At 40.1% G+C, this 15,702-nt stretch overlaps 1 protein-coding gene across 2 annotated transcripts in view; it reads right to left on the bottom strand.

Moving 5' to 3' along the window:
- Positions 1-3,066: 3,066 nt before the first annotated feature.
- Cul2 (cullin 2) overlaps positions 3,067-15,702 on the bottom strand; it is a 37,952-nt gene continuing 25,316 nt past the window's right edge. For both annotated transcript variants that reach the window (XM_048460897.3, XM_048460896.3), the window contains exons 11-21: positions 14,889-14,996; positions 13,666-13,725; positions 13,005-13,133; positions 12,839-12,925; positions 12,362-12,514; positions 12,034-12,111; positions 9,114-9,180; positions 7,446-7,648; positions 6,991-7,092; positions 5,192-5,308; positions 3,067-4,340 (exon numbers count right to left, since the gene is read on the bottom strand). In XM_048460897.3, the coding sequence (XP_048316854.1) occupies positions 4,209-4,340; positions 5,192-5,308; positions 6,991-7,092; positions 7,446-7,648; positions 9,114-9,180; positions 12,034-12,111; positions 12,362-12,514; positions 12,839-12,925; positions 13,005-13,133; positions 13,666-13,725; positions 14,889-14,996 (1,236 nt within the window). In that variant the 3' untranslated portion in view covers positions 3,067-4,208. The remainder of the gene's footprint in view (positions 4,341-5,191; positions 5,309-6,990; positions 7,093-7,445; positions 7,649-9,113; positions 9,181-12,033; positions 12,112-12,361; positions 12,515-12,838; positions 12,926-13,004; positions 13,134-13,665; positions 13,726-14,888; positions 14,997-15,702) is intronic.

Raw genomic sequence — 15,702 nt, forward strand, 5'->3', positions numbered from 1 at the left:
AGTGGACCAAGGGATATTAAGATGCCTAGCTAAACATTCATTCTTAGAATCTGAGGGTGCTCTAGATGGCTTAGCATGTGGATCAGCTAGCTGAGCAGGTGTCCTGTGCCCCCACCCCCACCAGTACAAGTTATGCAGCAATTTGCTGAAAGGAACAACCACTTTCAGGGAAGCTGTTTAAAGCAGGATGATCTAAGAAGTGAAACATTGTTTCCTGTAACAGTGTAGAAACACTGGATGCTCTAAATCTAAGGCTCTCCATCTGTGGGTCACGACCTCTTTGGAGGGTTGCATATCAGCTATCCTGCATATCAGATGCAAGCTGTGCAGTGCAGGTCTCCAGCTTTTGCAGCACACCATGGGGTGGGTTAGTGATGGAACTGTCATTTCTGCTTCTGTAACTCCAACAAAGCTTATTGGTTCACCAAACTGAACATTGGCGGTATCTGCACTTCTCTCTGTTGCTGGTACCCTATTTGGGCTAAGTAGGCATTTGTTCACATCTTCCCAAACAGTGGGACATAATAGCATAGTTCAATCTTTTGAGAATCAAAGAGGACAAACAGAATTATCTTGGGGCTGGAGCACTTGTTGTTCTTGTAGGGGACTTACATTAGATTCCCAGCACCCACAGGGTGGCTCACAACTGCCTGTAACTTCTACTGCAGGGATCAGATGGTAGCTTCTGATCTCTGTGAGCACAAAACCACACATGATGCACACACGGATGCCGGCAAAACACTCACATAATATAATAAATCTAAAATATAATTCTCTTTCACTGGAGTTCAGTAGTACACCCATGGTCCCAATTCTATGTGTCGCCTTGACTTGTCTCTTCTCCCATTACCCAACCCAATACACTATCTCAAGAGAAAGTCACCTACTTTGTCCCTCAGGAGATAGTGTCTTCACCACTAGTGTCCAGGACTACTTACTTTCACACTACCCATTCACTCTAATGTAGTTCCTGGAAGGAAGTCAGCCACAATTTATACTGAACATTTTATAAAGAGTGATCATCTGATTAGAAGTTCAATGACAGTGGAGATTATGTTATAGGTCCAGGGGAAAATGTCTTATCCCTGAATAGCCATTTATTGCCCATCTCTGTGTGACTTGGCATCATGTGACTCCTCTCATGCTCTTACATGCATGTGGTGTATCAGTGTTTTAATTGAAATGTAACCAACCCACTCCCCAAGTTACACAGTGTACAGAACTCGGCCACACTGGTCCGCTGGTTTGGAGTTCTAGTGGTTCATCACAGGTTTTGCTCTTACTCCTTTCAGAAATCCTTCTTGTGGTATCTGGGGCTCTCCATCATACTTACCTACATGAGAGATTTATAATTGTTATCAGACTAAGAGCTCCAAATGAGCAGAGACCATGACTGTTGGCTACTGAATCAGTATGGTGGACTGGCACTAAGCAATATCTGTCAGGTGATCAAAGGAAGGAATGACCTGAGACTGTGGGTAGAGAGAAGTGAGAACCCAGCATTCCTCCCCATCAATCAGCATAGCTGGGCTCTAACATTTTAGGTGCTATCTACCTTATCAAGGCTTACACATTGTTTTGGTCTCTGATTCTTCAATTAGTTTCAACTTAGCCACAACCTAAGTTCACAAGCTTTCAGCACCAACCATTTTTAAGTTCATTTTTAAACTGATGTTGCTCAATGAGTAATTTTCCTTGGAACAAAAAATTAAAGAGCCAAATAATTACCTTTGCTATTAAATACTTCAAAATTTTAAGCTGATAGCCTAATGATGTATAGATTATAAAATAAACTTTATAGTTTTACATTAACAAAATATTAAACTCACAGGTAACTGAACCACTGATGTACATAACATCTTAAGTAAAAAGATCACACATGTTAAAGATCACATACAAAGTTAAAAGTCAGATTTTTTTCCATATGTATGAGATGGAGCTTTTTTTTCTCTCTTTCAAGACAGAAACTACATAGTTGTGGCAGGCCTGGAACTATGTAGATCATGCTGGTCTTAAATTCAGATCTGAGTGCATCTGCCTCCCAAGGGCAGGGACTGTAGGCTTCCACCACCACATCCAGATGAGCTTATTCATGGACAAGTCTCCAGAGACAGCAAGTAGGTCTATGGCATTAAATGAGATTTGATTCAGGTTCAGCTTAGACTCAGAAGTCTGTTTAGTTTCCAGTTCTAGGCAAGGAAGAAACAGTCTACCTACAGAGGTAATCTGAAAAGTTAAATAAGATAATATGTGGAACACTTGCTAGTTTGTATTCAAAGGTTAAAACAGCATACAGAAATGTTACAGCAATTACAAAATAAACAGGGTTAAACAAAATGCCAAACAAATTTACCAAAGTCACAGAATAACTCTACACGTTATTTCAAAAGGAAAGAATACTGATAAGCTATTTGTAAACTGTTGTTAAAAGACCTAACATTATTATTAAAGACTTAAAAGTCTTTGCATTGCAATGATGCATGCTGTGAGGGCTTTGCTTATATTACTCTACTTTTTTAAACATAAAAGCCCTCTTTTCCCTTCCTCTTACCTTCTTGTAGCTGATGTGACGGTGACCCTGACAGGTGACCTCTGAGCCACTAAGGCCAAGCTGGAGCTCTTGCCTGGGGCTCCTCGGGGGAGAAGGGTGCTGGATAGACTCAGTGAGCACATTTCACTTCCTCAGTGGGGCCTCAGCAGAACTTAACCTGACCTTTTTCACCCCTTCTGCTTGTCAGGAAATAAGGAGAAATGAGAAGAGAACTTGAATCCATCACAAGTATCCTGTGTACTTTTCAATATAGCATTTGACAGTATCAGGTTCTGGCTTAATTTAATATTTTTAAATTTGGAAAACTTAAAAAAGTTATGAAAAAAGAACCTTGTTTCTTGACCAAGAATGTACAACAGCATATGCATTGCCATTATACTCAGAAGGAAGAAAGGCAAGACAATGAAGACAGCAGATGCCATTAGAACCCCAGTAGACTTTTTGAACTCCTTAAAATAAGAAAAGGTACAATCAAATCAATCATTAAATAAATTTAAATATGAACCACATGAGAATGTAAATTAAGTACTGTTTATTTATTCAGCATATTATCATTGTGGGTTTAAGGCCTTATCTGTTAAGAGATATAAATTGAGTATAAACATGAAAGTATTTGTATTGTATATGCTTTAAATACTCTGGCTTAAAAAAAGCAATGGTATAGGGATGGCAGATGGATGATATGGTAGACCAGAGTATTTTAATGCCCCTGTTATCTGCCGTAAACAAACCAACGAGAGATTTCATGTCCCTATACAAGGTGGTGGTGTAATGGGCCAGAGTGTTGAGGGTCATCTGCACTGGGGAAGGGGTGCTGGTGGTGGGCAGGGAGAGAAGGGATTCACTGGAGTCAAGTCTCCTACAACTCTGGGAGATCAACAATAGTCATTATCAGAGTGAGTCAGGAGAACAGGTCCTGCTCTGCCAGGCTGAAGTCACCACAGTAGCCGCCACTCTGTTTCTTGTCCATCGTGTTTTTTACATCACGAAAACCACTGACAGAATTACATCCTCAGGAGGCAAAATTGCTTATTTAGCTCAAATTCACAGAAGGAAATTTTACACCAGATGCAATTTTATGTATTCAAAAACAATAACATGGAAGTCTTAATTGAGGGTTAGACAGGAGCCCAAGTGGACTTCATCACCAAGATGAGACGCTGTTGGCTGCTTGAATGTCTTATTTTCTGTCCAACCTGATATTCCATCCACATAGAAAAAGGCATTCTGTTTCTTTATTTTTTTATTTGACAAGCAGCAACATCATGTTTGTCATTTTAATGTAGATACAATTATTAGGTTATCTGTCATATTACAATATTTAAGTTTTTATTTTATGTCCTTTAAGATACATTTAAAAAAAAACACATCAACTGCAAACGTGAAGGGGAGAAAGCATGGTACCCAACCAAATCCCACATTTCAGCAATACTTCACTCATTCTTCTATTAAAGTTTTAAGAAATGTCATACTGACATGAGCTTGAAATATCGCTAGGCATTTTCTGACGCTCTGACGTGGCACTGGTGATGTTGTAAACAGCAGAAAAACAGGGGCTGCCAGATAACCGAAGTATGGAGGCACAGGCCTGCTTCTTCCCACAGGAGCACACCAAACGGTGATGGCAATGACCTCACACCCACACCAGAAGAGGGTGTCACGCGACATAACTGTATTCATCTGCAGATGCTTGGCTGCGCTCAATGTACTGCTTGTCTATCAGAACTTCTATGCACTTCTTAATCATGCTGATACTGGGATTGAACCTGGCTCTTGACTGGCTTATTACCTGTGAGAGAGACAGGGAGTCAATCTCTAGTTAATAAGCGTAAGCACCCATTTCCAACCTATTAGCTGTAAGGAGATTGACAGAAAAGGATGCGTAAATGTTGAACTGAAAAAAGGTTCTGTAACAGACAGACCTGATGTAGCACACGTCACTATGCAACACTAGCTTTAACACACAGAACAAGGCAAAGCAAAGGGAGATCAGTTTTTGCGTGATGATAGAGGAATTAAATAAAGTGCAGAATATAAAATACAGCAAAATAGTAAAATTACCAACATTGTTACCTACCTACATATTCAAATTCAATATCTCCAAGTCTAATGCTAACTCTACTTTTCTTCTAACACACACACACACACACACACACACACACACACACACACTTTTCGGGGGGGGGAGGTTGAGACAAGGTTTATGTCACAGCCCTAGCTTTCCTGGAACTAGCTCTTATAGATCAGGCTAGCCTCAAACTCAGAGATCCACCTACCTGCCTCTGCCGAGTGCTGGGATTAAGAGCATGCGCCACTACTGCCTGGATGATGCATAGTTTTGATACCATCTCTGCACTGCAGAATAGTCTTAAGGTGTTTTGTCCCACACAAATTAGTGTGTAAAGGGAATGAAGGAACACACGAACACTTGAAGTGTTCCCTTTTTCCAGGTGGAAAGGTGATTTAGCAAATCGCCAAGTTTTTAGGATCTCTAAGCTCAAAGCAGAGCAGTGGTGGTTCTACCACCGAAACTGTAAGAGCTCTTTAAAACCAATATTTCTTTATGCCATTTGGTCACTATCAGTTGTTTCAACTTTAACAGGGTACATGACAAAATCCCGAGGACTTTTCCCCTTTTACCTCTTGGATGAGGGCGTTGTGCCGAAGTACTTTGCGTGCTTTCATGATGCGGACGATAGCAGCTTGGAGGTACATTTTCCGGTCCTCATCTACAGCACTTCTAGTCTGTTCCAGTTCCTGTTTTTATGGAAAACAGGGGAGACCCACAAATAAGACACTGAATGTTGTTTAAGTTTCCACTAGCAAATGTTTAAAATTCCAGTTACGAATTAGCATCAGGGGCTAGAGAGCTGGCTCGGTAGTTAACAGCATTGGCTACTTTCACACAGTGGACCAAGTTCTTTTCTTCTGGACTCTTCTTGGCTCAGGCATAAATAAGGTGCACATACATACAGTCAGGCGAAACACTCAAGAGACATACAAAATAAAAAAGTCTTAAAAAAAAAAAAAACAGAGGGCCGGGGAATCAGGTAAAGTGGGTTATACATAATGTGTAAGATAAAGCTAGACTACTTTTGAAATTTACACACTATTTTAAACTATACTGCAATATAAATAAGAAAAAAATTAAAAGGACTTAAGTTACACAAAAGAAAATTTTAAGACTGTTTGTTGTCTTATCAGTTAGCCTCTGCGCCAAACATGCTCTCAGATGAAGCTGTAGCATGCTCAGTGCTTAGCACAGATTGGATAGGATAGGGCTGGCGTGGGGGAGGGGGCTCCTTTGGTTCATGAAGAGAACACAGGGAAGACAGGCCAGAAAACGGTGATCCACAATGATATCACAAGGGCTTGAGGCAGAGAGGCAGATGATGCCAGAAAATTAGGGATTACACAGCAGTCTTTTAAGGACAAATCCCTTAGACTGTTGTTCACTGTACTGGAAACTGGGAGACCTTGGTTACATTAGGGTTCAAAACTCAATGTGTGTGTCTCCCAAGGGCCTGATATCTTATCTACCTCCCATCCCAGAATCCAAAGGGCAGTCAGAAAAGTCTGAATCAAGTCTGGTGATCATAACTGAAATCACCCAAAAGCCAGTCACACTGCTTCATCCAAAAGTAAATTGCACTCCTGCTAGCTCAATACCAGACAAACCATGTAGGGCAAGCTGTGCATCCACACATAAGAATCCTGCCCTTCCTTCTTTAGTTTCTTTTAGGGACTCACGTGCTAGGCAGGCACTCTACCTTCGATCTTCACACACAAGCCCAAACTATGTTTTAAGATAAAATACTGGGTTGGGGATATAGCTCATTGTCAGAGCAATCACACAGCATGTCTTAATGGCTATATTCATACATACATACATACACACACACATACATACATTACATACTTTCATTCACTCATTCCATCGTTCATTCATTAATATACTCTCTCCCTTATGAACCCACAATCCCCACCTCATGAAGTTAATGTTTGCTAAGAAAGAAGCATTTTGCTCAATAGTGTAGACACTGGTTAAGTTGCCCAAGTTTCCTTAAGCAATCTTAAATAAACTTATGGAATCATTAAAAATAAAAAACAAGAGGGACCAAGGGGAAGAGGGCGTCAGCAGAGTGAGAGGGGATGAGAGATACACTGTGTACACAGATGAAAATTTAACAAAACCTACCACCATTTATAACTGACATAATTAATGAGTAGATATCTGAACTGAAGCTCCCCTGAATAAGCTGCCTATCCTTCAAACATTAACGTACTGGCAGACACATAATTGTAAGGCCAACAAATTGAATATTTATCACATTATTAATTTTAGAGTGCAAAGGTTTGGTTGATCTGGGTATAAAATGGACTCATTCAACCACTACTTAAATATTTCTAAAAGAACTGGCATTTCAACAAGCACTTACTTGTGGTGTGTCCTTCTGCATTGATGTAGTAATTTTAAATTTTGTTCTCTTACTGCTGAAGCTCATATTTAAAGAAAATGATGATTCTGCATCAATATCCTCCTATATTTAAAACAAAATTTTTTTTTATTTCATGTTTACCAGAATTTTAAACAGTTTCTATTTAGAAAGCAACTATTTCCAGGCCCAGTCATTACATGTACTAACATTGCTGAGGTAATCATACTGCAGACAAGTGAGCCAGCTCTAGAGGAAGCTATGCTTCCAAGGTTCTGAAAGTCAGTGTACCCGCCCAATAGTATTTTGCTCATCTGTGGAAAAGCCAGGGGTCTTTTCTCATGTAAATTAGCCAGAGGGCTAGTTTACAGAGTCAAATGGACAACACCAAAACCTTAAAACCAATACCCGTAAAAGAACCTTCATCGGGTAGAGTTTAGAGTCCCTTGGGAAGTTACCTTCTCTGAATCATAGTTTATCATTTTTACATCAAGTAATGATTTGATTGTTTTGGTCAGCTCCTTTTCATTCATCTGAGTGCTGTCTTGGAGTTCTTTATAGCTGACAGTTTCACTGTTGTTAAAGGCAAGAAGAACTGCCATTTGGTAGGTTGTAACCATAGCCACATATGGTTTTCCCAAATAGTTCATTTTAACCTCACCTACAAATAAAACAAAAATTGACAATATACTGATTATACGAACTGTTTTCATTTCAAAGCTGCCATAAATGATAGTTTGAATTGTTTTTCCCTTAAAAAAGTAAACTAAAGACATCTTAAAGGTCCTGGGAAGGCATCCATTCAAAGTTCTTGTTTGCAGGACATAGGACTGTCATGTGAGAGTGCTGGGTACAGGCAGAGCTGACAGGCAGAGAGAATGAACAGAAGGAGAAATCTGGGAGGAGAGGAAGGAAGAGCAAGAGAGATCAAGAAGTGAGAATAAAAGGCCATCCAGCCGGCCATGGAAAAGAAGGAATGAAATATCTATAGAATAAAGAAAGGTAAAAAGCCCAGGATAGTTTAAGAAAAGTTGGCTAAAAACAAGTCAAGCTAACGCTGGGAATTTATAAGAATAAGACTCCGTGTGCATTTATTTATGAATTGGGTGGCAGCCCCCAAAGAATAAAACCTACAATACCATACCATCACTGCTTGTGTGTTCTCCAAGCGTGACAGCCTGAGTTCAACCCTGGGACCCACACTGTGGAAGAAGAGATCCAATTCCCAAAGTTTCCCTCTGATGCCCCCATGACAGTTGTGGCAGGCTTGGGTACACTCCACACATGCACAAATAGATACAGACAGACCACAATGGTCACTAACTTTGCCTCCCAAGTGCTGGAATTAGGTGTCAGGCAACTTTTCAAAAGTTAAAAACAAAACAAAAAAACTAATAAAACCCTGATGGAGAGTAATGTATTTGCTGCACAAGTGCTAGGACCTGAGTTGGAATCTCTAGCCACCACAGACAGCCAGGGCCAGGGCACCTCAATGACAAGCATGGGTGACCTCATGTGACCTCAATGACAAGCATGGGTAGGCTTGCTGGGCAGCTCTAACTGAACTGGTGAGCTACAGGTAATGTCTCAAAAAGAAGGGGGAGGAAATCAGCCAGCACTGACCATGATCTCCATATGCACCCAGAGGGCAAGCACACCCATGCATAACTCAACACAAGTTAACCAAGTAAAATCATTTGAGCCTAAGGAAAAGAATACGTGCCTTTGCTTTGGCTGAACATCTCCACGGAACCAAGAAGAAAGGCAATCTTAGAATACCTGCTTCTATTCTGACACTTCATGACAGCACTGTAAATAAAAGTCAATGTACAGGGCTCAGGAAACGTCGGAGAACAGCTATTCAAGAATATCTAACCCATTAGTCTGCCTTTCTTAACAAATTCTCTAATATTTATAAAATGCTACAAAAATGCACTGTCATACAACCCAAAAAATTTAAAGGGAACGTTATCATCAGGGTTATAAACATAGTTCAACGGTGGTAGGCTTCCTTAGCAGTACCAAAAAGGGAGGTGGAGAAAAACTATAATTAGACTATAGAAATTATTGTTCTAAATGAATACAAGCAGGTAAATATCACTGAACAAACAGTAAATGTTCTTTACCTGTACAGAGGTAATGTAACCACGTCAGTTTCCTTCCACTGAAATGTTGGCTATAAAATAATTCAAACTGTTGAAAGAGAGAGATGTTAAACTATTTTTAGGTCCTATAACTTTTTACCTGGAATTTATTACCATCCCGAAAAGATAATGCATATTAGTTCACTTAATGATATACCTTGTCCAGAGTACCTGCAAGATCATGAATAATCTAACTGCTATGTGCTGGTACCAACCTGTGGTGAATCTACTGAGTCGGCAGTGACTTGCTCTGGATTCCTGCATATAAAGCATTCTACCCATAAAGTAGAGCAGCCAAATGCTATGGTGTGTGTGCACTCAGTCACAGAGACATGCAAAGCTAAGGCAGAGATTTACTTGAGCCCAGGAATTTGAGGCCACCCTTGGAAACAGCATTAAACGAGGAAGGACAGAGTAACTCAGGCAAAAGGCTGCCTATGCAGGAATCAGTCTATGTAAATATTTCTCTGCTACAATCTGAGTTACCACAACATGTCAGCATGTTATGTAACTATCCCAGCTTGTGTGTATCTGTGAAGGGTACTAGTTAACATGGACATGTCTCAATCGCTCACTGAATCCAGAGCTTGCTATCTCAGTTGCACTGGTCAGCCAGGAACTCCCAGTCCTTGTATCTTCTCCCCGCCAAGGCACTGGGCACTAGAATCTGAGCTCAGGTCCACTGCACCAAGCCCTCGGTCCTATCCCAACTCTTCATTTACAGCCTGTCCAGTTTTCTCAAACATCAGTACCTGCAAATTTTACATCTTTGCATAAAATCAGAAATGCATCAATTTATCACTGTTGATATTAATTTGGACTTTACAGATTTTGTTTAAACAATATACCATCATATACATGATGGTCACACCTACATTTACCAGCACATAGACTCCCATAGTTTACAGGCTAACCAGTGCATGTGTGGTTAATACAAAACAGGGTCCATGACATCCATGTCAACAATGACGTGAACAAAAGTTGGGGGTTCAAGGTACCTCTTTATCCAGAGTCTTTTGTTGATATTGCACTTAAATTTATAATTGTATGGACACTAAAGAGATGAATTTGCAGTTAAGAACACATACTGCTCTTGCAAATGACATTTTGATTCCAAGCTCCCACAAGAAATGGCTCATAGCTGCGCATAACTCCAGCCCTAGGGGATTCCATCACCTCACTGACCTGTGGGAACCTGCACTCACACACATACCCACAGGCAGATGGTACATTAGGTACAATTAAAGAATAAATTAAAATGTGGAAAATCCCTTACCTATAATGAATGTGTGAATTTGAGAGAACAGTCTCACATTTTTATTTTGACAAAAGGGTCTCAGAGAGCCCAGGTGGCCTTTAGTTTAATACATAGCTGTGAAGGATCTTCTGATCTTTCTGCATCTACCTCCTGCATGCTAGGATTACAGATGTGCACCACTACACTTAGCTTTGTGATGGAGTGGAACCCAGGGCTTCCTTCATTTTATTTTATATTTCACTTTCAATTTAAAAAATTGTTGGGCATGGTGGCATATTCCTTTAATCCCAACACTTGAGAGGCATCAGCAGGTGAATCTCTTGAGTTTGAGGTCAGCCTAGCCTACAAAGTGAGTTCCAGGACAGCCAGAGCTTTTACAAAGAGAAACCTACACACACACACACTCACACAAAATACACACCCCTATTTGTGTGTGAGAGTGTAACAGACTTTTACTTGGATATGTAGCATACGTATATATTTAAATTTATTTATTATGTATATAATATTCTGTCAGCGTGTGTGCCTGAAGGCCAGAGGAGGGCACCAGACCTCATCATAGATGGTTGTAAGCCACCGTGTGGTTGCTGAAAATTGATCTCAGGACCTTTGGAAGAGCAGGCATTGCTCTTAACCGCTGAGCCATCCTCTCCAGCCCTTGTTTTGTTTTTTTGAGACAGGGTTTCTCTAACAGCTCTGGCTGTCCCGGAACTCCCTTTGTAGATCAGACTGGACATGAAATCATAGAGATCTGGTGCAGGAGAATTATCTGTATTCTGTCAATCATGTATTTTAATAAAATGCTGATTGGCCAGGCAGGAAGTATAGGCGGGTCAACCAGACAGGAAGTAGAGGCGGGGCAATGAGAACAGGAGAAGGCTAGGTAGGAGGAAGCCCATTCCTCCATTCCTGCCCAGACTACAGAGAAGCAAGATGTAATCTGCCAAGCTGGAAAAGGTACTGAGCCACATGGTTAACACAGACAAGAATTACGGGTTACCATAAGATGTAAGAATTAGTTAGTAAGAAGACGGAGCTAATGGGCCAATCAGTTTTATAATCTTATGGAGTTCTCTGTATGATTTTCTTTGGGACTTGCCAGCTGTGGGGTACTGGGCGGGACAGAAACCCCAACAAGCCAGCCCTCATGTTACAGAGATCCATCTGCCTCTGCCACCCAAGAGTTGGAATTAGAGATGTGTACCACTACCGCCTGACTCCATATATTATTTTTTGGTATCTCAATTTGAATATAACATTTGCTTAAATTACAGGAAAGATAAAATGTTACTAGGACTAAATGAAGCATAAACATGGCCTCAAAATTCAAGTGAAAAGTTAGAATGACACTGAAGCTTTCTTTTCCCTAATGTACATTTATTTATTGGGGTGGTGGAGTACCGTCCATGTTATGAGCCACGCGCAAGAGAGGACAACCTGAGGGAGCCAGTTCTCTACATCAATCATGTAGAGTCTGGGAACTGAATCCTGATTGTCAGGCAAGTGCCATTACCCACTGAGACATTCAAAGTAGCCCTAAACCTTCATACAATACCCAAACTGCTGAAGAACCAATACTGTGAATCAGACATACACAAAGTCATTACAATGCCTTTGTTTACTGTATCTTTCCTGCACACTTACCATCTGTACACTTTTTTCTAACTCTTGGGGAATCGCAAATGTGGATGAGGGAGCCTGAGTGAGAGGCCATGCACCAGCCTAGAAAGGAACAGTGAAATAAAAAGTTCAACAGATAAGAAATCTACTGGACAAGCAAGCAGCTGAAACAGACCTTTTCCATTCTCATAATGCTGACCATGCAATGGCCTTCACCGTCAGGACACATTTTATTACAAGTCTATAAAGTGTGGCCTACAACTCATCAGCTGACCATGCATTATCAACAGGAGTCATTTGCTAACCTTTATCACGTCGTCAAATTCACAAATGTAAACAAGCACTGTCATACCTGAAGGACATATATTTGGAAACTAATCCCCAAATCTATCACTGTGTCTTGGTTTCTGATGAAATTGTTGAACTTATTGTTGAGATCAGCACTGACACTCATGTCTGTGTACATCCGATGCAGCTTGCTGGTAAACTCATAACCACAGGCTTGCTGGAAAACAAATTGCAAGGCATATAACATAACTAAGAATAATCAGCCAGGTTGAATCGGGAGACCAGAGATGGGTTGTTTTGTTTTGAATTAATACTGAACTTAGAGATCATTCTAAATCAATGGAAACTTCTGGTTCTGAGTCTCATACTGACATATAGTATTGTATGCAAATACATTTACATCTGACCACTTATATATGCACACACAGTAAGAAATGGACTGCTGTGAATTATGCAGTCATTACATAAAATGAGCTGTTTGGCTGTTGGTACAATATTTATATTGTATTGTTTATATTATCACACTAAAGATTTGTGTTACCTTTAATTTATTGATCATGGCTTCCTCAGAATCCATAGACATAGACAACCCATGAATTAGACGTTTCGCAAGCATTCTTGCATAGAACTGCCAAGAAAATGAAAATGGTTATGGCTTCAACTTCAAACTACAGCAAAATAAAATCTGAACACTGTGTTCGGCTTACCTTCTGAAAAACGTCTTTGTCATCGATGTACTTGAAAACAGTGATGAAGCTGGTGAGTTTGTCCTCCACTTCATTCTCAGTCATTCCCTTTGCTGACTTCTTCAGCAAGTTGTCACAGTACTTAGCAAGCTCAAAAAGAAATTGGTAATAAATCTTACAAAGAGCCCTTGGAACAGACAGGTAGCAACACAAAACATGGATAGGTGGGCCACTTAGAAGTGGCGTAAGGACCCAGCCCTGAGAACAGGCCAGGAATAGTTACCAGCAACAGCACAAAAAGCAAAGCAAACAAAGTGCCTCAACAGATGTTCTGTTTATATATAAAGTAAGCAGCATCAGGTTAATTTTAAAAACACAAAACATGAGAACAAAAGAAAGAAAGGAAGGAAAGAATGAAAAGAAAGAAAGGGAAAATCTAACTGGTAATTAGTGACCATAATAAGCAGTATACTTTTCTTTTTATCATGCTATTTGTGAACTATGTTCTCCTTTGGTTAAGAAAGGGCACATGGTCTAATGCATTCTGGACATAAATTCAAGACTATATATAACAGACAGCTTCATCTTCTGAAATAAGTACAAAAAACAAATTAATTTGCCAGTCTACCAATTTTTCCTTTACTGATTTTGCATGAGATTACTTTTAAGCAACTAAACTTACCAGTTCAGGTGCTTTGCAAACAGACTTGGGTTCTCTGTAATTTACAACAGATGTAAGGGCCTAAACAAGAAGACAGCCTACGATTAGTTACCAGAGTAGGCGAGAGTACACAGGAGGCTGAGGATCAGCTGTAATCGTGTCTATAATACCCACGGTTCAGCTATCTCCCCCTCTCTGTCTAGTGCATGAATGTGTAGGTGTTCTCCCAAGGGAGAATACAGGCACCTGCGCATGGAGAGGCAAGGTCTACCTTGTTCAAGAGCATCCACTTTGTGTTGTGGCTAAACTGGCTGGACGGCAAGCCCCATGATGCCTTTCTTCACCTCCCCAGCACTGGGATTACACTGCCATACTTGTTTTTCACACGTGTGCTGAGACTGAGCTATTTCCCCAGCAATTCTTAAGGTTATGTGTTAGAAAAGGATATTGGCACCTCTGGGCCCTTCTTTTTCCCCCTCTCTCTGCTTCTTCAGGTCACCATTCAGTGACCAGTTTCATCTACCTTGAGAGGTAGCATGTAGCACGGTCAATTAGAAAGGCAGAAACTATTTTTTGAAAAAAATAAAGAGCCAGGCAGTGGTGGCGCACACCTTTAATCCCAGCACTTGGGAGGCAGAGGCAGGTGAATCTTGGTGAGTTTGAGGCCAGTCTGGTCTGCAAAGCGAGTTCCAGGACAGAGAAACTCTGTCTCGAAAGACCAAAATAAGGCAAAGAATTTCCTTCTGCTTAACTCAGTATTTTATCACGCTGAGAGAATAACTCACCACACAAATCAAAATATTGTTATAGAATTACCTATGCCCTTCCTCATTATAAGATAGTATTTACTACTCATCACTGAAACGTTAGCAGTACTTTTTGCTATATTATAATCTGTAAGTGAATTTCCTATGTCAAATACCAATTCAAATTCCTGGTGTCTTTCAAAGAATGAATACAGCTGAAATATGGCAAAGATTATAGAAAAATACCAGCCCTACCGCTGCTGGGACTAGGCAAAGAAAGGATTGGCACTAATAGACAGTGTACTAACAACTGACACAGGAAACTCTATGGGAGCTCCCTAACCAGTTTAAAACTACTTAGCCTCTCAAATTCAATGTAGTTATTTAATGAGAACTTGAGTGTCTCAAAGATCTCAAACTTAGATGTCTAACAAAGATGCCTAATTGAAAATTTTACATTACATGTTAAAGAGAATTATGTACATATACCATTGTTACCTTATCTAGAGCACTCATAAAATGCTGATCGCCATTCAAAACAGTGTTGATAAGTTGAACAAATTTGCCATGTACTTCCAAAACTGATTCCACAAATAGTGTTGGCATCTAAAAGCATAAAATACAAAGTATAAATCCACATTTTAAGATATTCAAGAAGAGTAACGCCTACACCCCCAAATTATATCATATCCCCCATCCCTCATATACACATTCCACCTGCCACCTATAGCTACAGGGTCTAAAAATCTAAGACTCTTGTATCAAATAGAACTGCCATTCAATACCAGGCCTAATGAGTCCTCTGCCATATCAATCTTCTGTTTGAACACCAGGCGGCTATAAAGAAAGACAATGCCCATTCAAATCCCAGCAAAATTCTTTACAGACCTCAAAAGAACATTATTCAACTTCATATGGAAAAGCAAAAAACCAAAGATAGCCAAAACAATCCTGTACAATAAAAGAACTTCTGGAGACATCATAATCCCTGTCTTCAAAATTTACTACAGAGCTACAGTACTGAAAACAGCCTGGTATTGGCCTAAGAACAGACAGGAGGATCAATGGAACCGAATAGAAGACCCAGATATCAATCCACACATCTTCGAACACCTGATCTTTGATAAAGAAGCAAAAAATGTAAAATGGAAAAAAAAGCATATTTAACAAGTGGTGCTGGCATAACTGGATATCAACATGTAGAAAAATGCAAATAGACCCATATCTATCACCATGCATAAAACTCAAGTCCAGATGGATCAAAGACCTCAACATAAAGCCAGTCACACTGAACCTAACAGAAGAGAAAGTA

This window comes from Myodes glareolus, chromosome 14 (genome assembly GCF_982192425.1).
Source record: "Myodes glareolus chromosome 14, mMyoGla1.1, whole genome shotgun sequence".
NCBI classification, from domain to species: domain Eukaryota; kingdom Metazoa; phylum Chordata; class Mammalia; order Rodentia; family Cricetidae; genus Myodes; species Myodes glareolus.